Genomic DNA, 9,351 nt, shown 5'->3' with positions numbered 1-9,351 from the left:
GCCACCGACACCACGCCGTCGTGCTGTCGGATTCAAGAGGAGCTACTACTTCCGCTTTGCCACATTTGGAACGGGGAGGTGGACGTCGTCTTCATCAACAACCGAACGTGTGACCGAGTACGGAGGTGCTGCCCGTTCGTGGCGCCGGAACCGATCGTGATCAAGATCTTCTACGCGCTTTTGCAAGCGGCAAGTGATCGTCTACCGCAGCAACAAGAGCCTCATCTTGTAGGCTTTGGAATCTCTTCAAGGGTGAGACTCGATACCCCCTCGTTGCTACCGTCTTCTAGATTGCATCTTGGCTTGGATTGCGTGTTCGCGGTAGGAAAATTTTTGTTTTCTATGCAACGTTATCCTACACTCAGTTAACTGGAATTTTTTAAGTCTAAATCACTTACAAAAAAGTGGTTGAGATGCATTTTTCTGTTAAAAAATACAATTACACTTTTCTATCTGAAATGTGCAACTAGATTGAGTTACACTTTTATTTAGATTTCAGTTACATTTTTCTGAGGTGACTCAGACTTAAAGAAAATCCGAGACGTAGACACGACCATGGGCTAAAGCGTAGCTGCAAACACAGAGATGAGACATATGATTTTGGCTTGACATGAGCGATATCCACCCGTCATTATTCACGCAAACCACGAGTCCAAATAATTAAATCTTCACTAGCCGACGTCATTCAGCATGCATACTAGGTCGTCCAAGTCACTGTGAGAAGTACCGTCCTCCGCCACCGCAGCCACCACCTTCCGGCCGAGCTCCACCGCGCGCTCCCCCGCAGCCTCGGACTCCCCATCCCTGCCGACAGCTGCCGCGATGGTGCTCGCCATCCGTCCGGTGTCAGGCACGGTGTCGACGCCCTCCGCCACTGGCACGGTCACGCCGGCCAGGGCAAACAGCCACGCGTTCGTGAACTGGTCGGCGGTCATCGGCCACGTGAGCATCGCCACGCCGGCCGCGGCCGCCTCGAGCACCGAGTTCCAGCCGCAGTGCGTGAGGAACCACCCCACGGCTGGGTGGCGCAGGATCTCCACCTGCTGCGCCCACCCACGGATCACCACGCCTCGCGAGGCCGTGGCCGCCTCAAACCCCTCCGGCAAGACGGTGCCGCTCGTCACCACCCAGACGAACGCGGCCGAGCTTTGCGCCAAGGCGTCAGCCACGCACGCCACCTGCGCCGGCAACAAAGCCTGCTGCGTCCCGAAGGCGACGTACACGACGGAGCCGTCGTCGAATGCATCCAGCCACGCGTCCAGCTTGGCCGGTGGCGACGGGCCGCCGCCGCAGCGCACGGCCTCCAGCAGCGGCCCCACCGCGAACACCCGCTTCCCCGCCAGGTCCGGGAGCCGATCGCGCATGTACGCGGACTCGAGCGCCGCCACCTAGTTCGCCACGAAGCAACAGCTCTCTAGGTTCCACAGGAAGATCTTGCGGATCGTGTCTGACACCTCGTCGTCGTCGCCGCCCACGTGCATCCTGAACAGCAAAGACAGGTGGCGCCAGGGGGAACTAGGCGAGCCTGGCACGTCCGGGAAGGCGACGGTGTCGTCGTCGTCGCGCCTCGTGGGCATGCGGCGCCAGAGGGAGAGCGATGTAGCGAGGTAGTGAACACTGGCAGGCGCGAACGTGACGTGCGGCACGCCGAGCTCGTCGGCGAGCGGGAGCGTCCACCCCGTGAAGAGATCCGAGATGACGGCCGTGACGCGGCGTGGCTGAGCCTTGCACCACGAGAGCAGCGGCGCGCGGAGGGCAGCGAGGGAGGCCATGAACGGCCGGAAGAGGTGGGCCGGGAGCTCCTTGGTGTTCTCGGCGCACCCGGCCGGGAGGAAGGGCGATGCAGGGAAGGGAAGCACGACCGTGGCGACGGACGGCAGGCGTGCCGCGACGAGCGGCGCGTTACCTGCCGTGACGGCGACGGTGAATGCCAGGCCCCGTGCGGCGAGCAGCGCCGCGAGGTCGAGGAGCGGCACCAGGTGACCCTGCGATGGGTACGGCACGACAAGCACGTGTGGGTTGCCGTCGGCGTTCCTGGCGCTTGTAGTGTGTGGTGGTGGTGCTGGTGCGTCCATGGACAATACTAAACGCCGCGCCGGTGGTTCGTTCCGATGGGAAAATATACATTAGGACATTTCCATCAGCCCGTGATCATTAGCATCAGCGCGAATAAGAAATAATAGTTCCGCACCCAGCGCACTGACCCGACGTAAAATGATACAGGCATGTTCACGGAGATACGGCAAAATTTGGAATTGAAATACGACACTGCGACCCCGTGTCCTCCCCTACATCTTACATAGCCCGCCAGCAGTGACAAGCCACTTCCACTCCCGCCACTCCAAAAAATCGTATTAGGATGGAGGTAAAAACCTACCTAGCTATGGACGCCCAAGTCAAGGAACCCACTGGAGTCACCGCCCTTGCCATCGGCGAGATTGCCCCCATGGCGGGCTCAAAGAGACCCACCTCCACCGAAAGCGATAAGAAGACAAAGGTGCCGAAGAAATTGCTGATGCCGGACGAAAAGGTTATCCACGCCGCCAAGCGGCGGGACTGGCACGCCAATTTGAAGCTGAAGCAAAGGCAACAGGCAGCCAAGCAAGCCGTGAGGGTGACCGCCACATTAGCCTTTTGGATGCAGGCGAAAGCCAACGCACATGTGAGGCTTCCGTATACCATGGCTGAGGCCATGCTCTACATCAAGTGAGGATCGTCGCCAATGCTCTTCTGGTTCCGCATTCCTCATCGGTGAGCTCAGTAAGTTCTCATGCACGACCTCCTATTTTGATGCCCGCGTGTAACATCTTAGGTTTAGAGGCTATAAAAAGAGATAATACATATGTGTGCATTCATGCATACAAAATTCAGGAAATTTTCGTACTTTCGATAAAACTTGTCACAGTAACTGAAATTTCAATTGACTTGATGGAATTGAAGTATCTCATCAAGTCAAGCGCTATAAACCTTAATGTGATCTTTGCTAAATTCTATTTTGGGTAAAAGTGATTTGATCTATGAGTTAGATTAAATGGCACTTAAATTAAAATAAAAACATATTATTTATGAATCAAACTCTAACTTATTAATACTTAAAATCTAGCAACTACCTTTGCGGGTAATTTAATTCACTTCTAAAATTATTACCAAATATGGTAAATCATTGGGTCTAAAATGCATAAAAGCCACACATTCTTATTTAAATCATAACTTATTAAATGTATGGAATGTCATAAAACAAAATTCGTTTACATTACAAATTATAGTTCAAACTATTTGAATAAAATTAACTATGAGTATTTTGAAACTCAAATAATCATGCCTTGGTGAAATCAAATATGACCATTCAAAATTGGGGTATAACCTTTATCTTTAACATTTTGATCCCAATTATAATATGAAGACAATCACATATGATATAATGCATCATCCACAGGTATAAAATCACCCACAAATTATTTAGTGCAAAATGCCACTTGGCTATCCAAACATAGAGAAAACTACAAGATAATGATCATGCTACATAAGATAAAAGTATCTACATGGCTTGCATCCTAAGCTATGCCACCTCATGCTTAAAGGATTGCTATGGAGGAGAGCATGAAAACCAAGCATCTTACTCATCTAACTCAAACAAGAGTCATCCATCCATGTGTCATGATACTAGAGTATGCTCAAGCCTATAAAAGGCGCCTCACACCACATCCATTTGATCATGCTCACTGATTGCAACAGCTCTACTCGTGTGCTTGGACCTCACGAGAAGCATCAAGAGAAGCATCTGGAGCACTTGGACCTCACGAGATGGGCCATGAGGGCCAAAAGAGGCCTGGTGGTGCGCCCAGCCGGGGGGTGGGCACCTAGGCTCTTTCCCTCCTCGACCATGTGATTTGCTTGATTCGTTCTCCCACTGAATCCGTCTGACCTAAAAACCCTATATAAAGAACTTCAGAGGCTTCCTTGAGGAGAGCACTGCGGAAACACATGGACGCCGTAATAGAGCGAGAATCAACGAAGATTGGAGGGGGAAACTCCACTGGAGCCGCCGTTGGAGGGATGTCCACCTTCTCCAACTTTTCCACCATCATCACCATGATGAAGCGGGAATAGTACACCTCTGGACTATGAGTTTGTGGCAGTAGCTTGATCCGTTTCTCTCTTTTTCTTCATAGATGTAGTATCATATAACCTGTCCAACATGATTGTGGTCATATATTTAATTTCTACGTGGTGGATTTTATTCTATGATATTGATATATGAGATTGGAACCTATTATGTGTAAGATGTATTGACAGATACATATCATATACCCCGTTCTTACGTACTTGTTCTGATCCAACTTGTATGCAAGAGCCTGTGCAGGGAGACGTGTGCATTAGATGTAGTATCATGCTGGTAGTAATTAAATAGTGACACCAAATTCAAGATCTACTATGGTATTTACCTTTCTTTTGCCGTCTCATTAAGGATAAAGTGAAAACATGTGCTCTAATTATCATGTGACAGTGTGATAATCTTTTTTGTTCAAGGTAGCATATTTGACATTCAAACATTATGTCAAATTATTTAAGGTTATACTCTCTTGATTCTTAGTTCAAGATTGCTTGAAGTTTTCCCTTTCTTAAGGAGTATAAGAGAGATGTGTTGCATTGTCTCTATGTTAGAGCATCTCCACTGGTGTCCCCCAAATAGGCGCCGGCAGGGGCTCCCGCACTACCATATGGGAGGCGCCGGCAGAGCATCCTCTATTTGAGGATGTTGTTCCCACACTGGCGCACCCCATACGGCAGCCCCAATAGAAATTTAAATTTAAAATAACATTTAAAAATGAAATTCATACAAAAGTTACTCGAATTTAAACTTAAATAAAACTTAAACTTAACCCTAATCTACTGGCCGTCGGTTGGGCCGCACGATGGGCCTGCCTCGCTGTCGTTCTTCCCCTTTGTCGCCTGCGTCCGTGCCCACCTCTCTGCCCTAGCTTGCTTCGCGCATCTTTCAGTGGAGTATGGCGATTGGCATCGCAGGTGCTTGCCGGCGGCGCTGTCCCCTCAACGATGCCAACCATTGGCAAGACACCTCGTTCTGAGCAAGCCTCGCTTGCTGCGGACGAACGCCTCGGCGTGGCGCTGAGCATTCAGCTTGATGATCTTTTGTCGCTCCGCCGCCATGAGGAGTCGCCCTTCCTCCTCCGCGGATGCTCGCTGGCGCGAGATCTCGGCGATTTTCTTGAGGTTCACGTCATTGGTGAACTCGCGCTGCTCCTCCTTCAGCCTCCGGAAGTGCTGCGCGTTCAAGGACGCGAGGATCGCCGCCTGCTCTGGGTCAGCGGGGGCCTGCGGCTGCTCGCCCCATAGCGCCTCCTCCTCCGACGCCTCAGCTTCTGCGTCTATGACATATGCCTCATGGCACTCCTCAAACCGTGGGTCGAGAGAGTCGTTGGAGTTGTAGTCGACGTCGGTGTCGGCTGCGGCTGCGGTGGTGGTTGAGGCGTCGCAGGAACTGTGGTTGAGGATGCTTTGCCGTTGCGGCCGAGCATAGAGTACGTCGTATGGAGCCGCCGCGGCATTTTTGTGGTGGAGAGTACAGGATGACATGGCGGCGGTGGTGGAAAGGAGAGGATGGCGCGGCTATGGTGGTGGATATGGGAGGATAGCGTCGCGGCGGTGGACGGCGTATGTATTAAATAGGGGTGCCAACTACCCGCGCCTCAGCTTTTGCGTCGCATTTACACCGCGTGGCCAGTCGCTTCCCTCATCCCCGCTTCGGTTTCCGTCCAGGAGGCCATTAACGCCGACGACCAACCTTCCCGCGTCGTTTCCGATGCGAACCGTCGGGTCCTCTCGCTGCCAAGGCGCCCGCACCCGCGAAAACCGTCGTGCCGCGAGGCGTCGGCGCGTCTGATTCGCGCCCTTCGGGAAGGGGTCGGCACGGGGTTGCTGGCGCTTCTATTGGGCTTGATAACTAGCCGACGCCTTTTGTGGCGCACCGGTGTGAGCCCATTTTCGTTGCCGGCCCCCAAAATGCTATCGGGGCCGCCGGTGGAGATGCTCTTAGGACGTAATGCCCATATGAATTCTTATCAAACACATGTTGTAGTTCTGCCAATATTATGTCACTGATAAATTCTTTGTGTCCACTACAACTTAAAAAGAGAATAGACAAGTGAACCCATGAACCCCGGTCCATTTTAAATCACTAGAAACACCTTTCCAACACTACTACCACACTTTACATTTACCACTATTTATTAATCCAAAAATACCAAAAAAAAAACTTTCTCCACATACACACACACAAAACCCAAAAACCATTATCCTTTTAGTGCTTTTATTTAGTTTGCTTAGGTTTTTTTTACTTTAATTTATTTTACATTAAGTCATACTTGTATTTCCTATTAGTAATACGAAACCTTGTGCTTGACAATCAGCGGTGGAGTTGGGGACACAAGGCAAGAAACTTATTTACAGGTTGCTAGAAGAGGAGAAGAAGAATTCATCTTCTAAGCCAATTCCCCGAGAGTTTGATATAAACCCTCAAGTTACCCTTGTGGGAAAAATACGGTTGCTACAACACTCTGCACTTGGAGTCATAACGAGTTGGTACACACAGAGTTGTTGCCATCAACACCTTCTATAGTGTGTGCATGATGCGATAGCTAAGAGTGTGCTCAACCAAGTGATCGCTCATGTTTCTCTTAGCAGGTGTGTCAAGGGTGCTCCCCAGCAATGCCCACCATGAGGGGCTTAGGGTTGATAGAATCCTGCAGGCTAGCACGAGACATTGGTGATCGAACAAACGGGGAGAGAGATTTACCCAGGTTCGGGGCCCTCGATGAGGTAACACCCTTACTTCCTGCTTGTCTGATCTTGATTATTGAAAGTATATCAAGTTACAATGGGGTAGCCGATGGGCTACGGTGGACTCGACGAGAGGCAAGGGTTCCATGCTCTAGGTTTGATCTTGTGGTGGTTCTATGTGTGTAAGTTGTGTTCCGGCAAATCCTCTTTTGGACTTTATATAACAGGCCAGGTCTCGAGAGATCTGTCCGGACTCGACTAAGGTACAAAGAATCATAGTCTAAGGTTTCGTTGTATCGTGTCTTCTTTCCATGTCCATCAAGTAACTTTCCTTCGTATGAGTCTCCTTCTTCAACGCCAATGCGCAGGCCCACTTCGGATATTCGGCAATCTTCATGGGCCCCTGGTTGGGCCGGTGGAGGTAGCCTAATGTTGGTTATCCAAAGGGTAATGCCCACATCAGTATCCCCCGAGTGACTGGCTGAAGTGAAGCTTCGGGCAGGGACTATAATTGTCTTCATCCGAACATCATTATCTGTCGAAAGAAAGTGAATCTTCGTGTCCTCTGCAACTTCAAAGTCATTTCTATCGGGTGAGCGTCCAGCACTCCCGATGGGAGTAGCCCCCGAGTCTAGGGACGGATGCTTGCAACCGTGCGTAGACTCAAGTTGTACCACTCGTAAATCTTTGCTGTCGATGCTTTTCTCATTCATCATGAAGTAAAAAGTCATGTTGATATCGGGTGCGCGTCCAGCGCTCCCGATGGGAGTAGCCCCCGAGTCTAGGGACGAATGTTTGCAACCGTGCATAGACTCAAGTTGTTCTACTCGAAGATTACGATGCCAATGTTTTCTGAATTGTCTTCATCATCCCATATCTTTTTTATATCGGGTCCTCTGAAGCTTTGAATGTAGTTATGATAGTATGTAAGGGATTGGAATAATGTGCCCAGTTTACTCGATAAATCGATGCTGGTTAAATGCCGATGGCAAGACACCGTTACTCTACTCAAAATCAAGTCCCCAGGCTCGATCCTGGATCTTCTGAAATCTTCGGGTTCATTTTCCTTTGCCTTCAGTAGTTTTTATCAGGTGTGCGTCCAGCGCTCCAGATGGGAGTACCCCTCGAGTCTAGGGACGGGTGCTTGCAACCGTGCGTAGACTCAAGTTGAGCAACCCGATGTTGTGAATTCTTTCGGATGCTCCAGAAATGAGGAGTCGATACTTTTGATGACATCATCAGTGACGTGGCTTCTGTGGCGGCTCGATTGACAGGACGTGACCTAATGGGCCCACCCTACTTCTGCGTGGTCAGTTAGGAAATGACTGGTCCTTGCGTGTTGACCGAGGCACCTCCTCGATTTCCGCGCGTAGTGGGGGTAATTGGCCATTGGCACGATAATTACGGTGACACGTGGTCACCTACCGTAGATCCACTGGGCCAAATCTTTGGTAACTCCTCATGGCATAAAGGAGAAGATAACTTTTTATCCCCTTCATTCTTCCTTTCATCGCTTTCTTCTTCCTCCGTTCTCGCATATCACAACTACTGCGCCGCCACCACCACCGCGTTCACCATCATCTCTCAAGCACCCTAAGATGGTGAAAAAGAAGAACCCCGCGGCTGCCACCGGTGCTGGCTCAAGCAGTACTGTCTCCAAGGCAACCACTGATGCAGCGGTGTAGGCCGCGCCGGAGGCTTACGCCGCAGTAGCCAAGGGCGCCCCCGGCGACTGGCCTACTTCGACAATGTCAAAGCGCGACGTGAACGACACGAAGCCATCTCCGAAGAAGAGGGAAACATAATCCTACCAGGTTCAGCCTTGCGTCCTAATCCTCCCGATGGATTTACCGTAATGTTCGTTGCATTCTTGTATCGTGGGTTGTCTCTACCTGCACATGAATTTCTTCGACGTCTTTTACTTTCGTACGGGATCCAATTCTGGCAGTTAACTCCAAACTCCATTCTCCACCTCGCGATCTTTATCACCCTTTGCGAGGCTTTTCTTGGCATTGACCCTCACTGGGGTTTATGGAAGAAACTTTTCTTTGTTAAACGTTACAATAGTAGCAGTGGATCCTTCGCTACCGGTGGAGTTGACTTCGTTGTTCGAAAGGATGTGAACTACTTCAATTTTCCAATGAGAGAGTTTGTCCAGGGGTGGAGGTTGAAGTGGTTCTATCTTTAAAGATTCATCGGTAGCTGTTTGCGATACATGTCTACCAAAATTTATTGATGTCCTCGAAGCTGTGCCAAAGAAGTCTTGGAGAAACATACTGACAGCCAAAGAAAATTCAATAGCCGATAAACTGTTCGGGAGAGTGTTACGAATAAAAGAATCCGATGGTCAAACGATGATCGGCACCGAAGTTGTTGTTTTATTCCTGAAACACCACATCCAACCAGTTATGTCCAGAGCTCACCAGATGTGGATATACTCGGGTCCTATGGACAAAACTCGAGTTAATGTTGCGAAATTGTCTGAAAAGGAACTGTTGGATGAGGTCAGACGTTTGACCCATTTTAGTCAAACGGATTCAATCCCCCTGC

General features: G+C 50.1%; 1 protein-coding gene across 1 annotated transcript; it reads right to left on the bottom strand.

The window, feature by feature from the left end:
• Positions 1-509: 509 nt before the first annotated feature.
• Positions 510-2,075, bottom strand: LOC127315218 (UDP-glycosyltransferase 89B2). The gene is given in 1 exon segment (XM_051345726.2): positions 510-2,075. A coding segment is annotated over 1 exon segment (1,404 nt). The 3' UTR covers positions 510-671.
• Between the last annotated feature and the right edge of the window lie 7,276 nt (positions 2,076-9,351).

This window comes from Lolium perenne, chromosome 7, assembly GCF_019359855.2.
Source record: "Lolium perenne isolate Kyuss_39 chromosome 7, Kyuss_2.0, whole genome shotgun sequence".
Taxonomy (NCBI): domain Eukaryota; kingdom Viridiplantae; phylum Streptophyta; class Magnoliopsida; order Poales; family Poaceae; genus Lolium; species Lolium perenne.
This window is presented reverse-complemented; position numbering and strand designations above follow the sequence as displayed.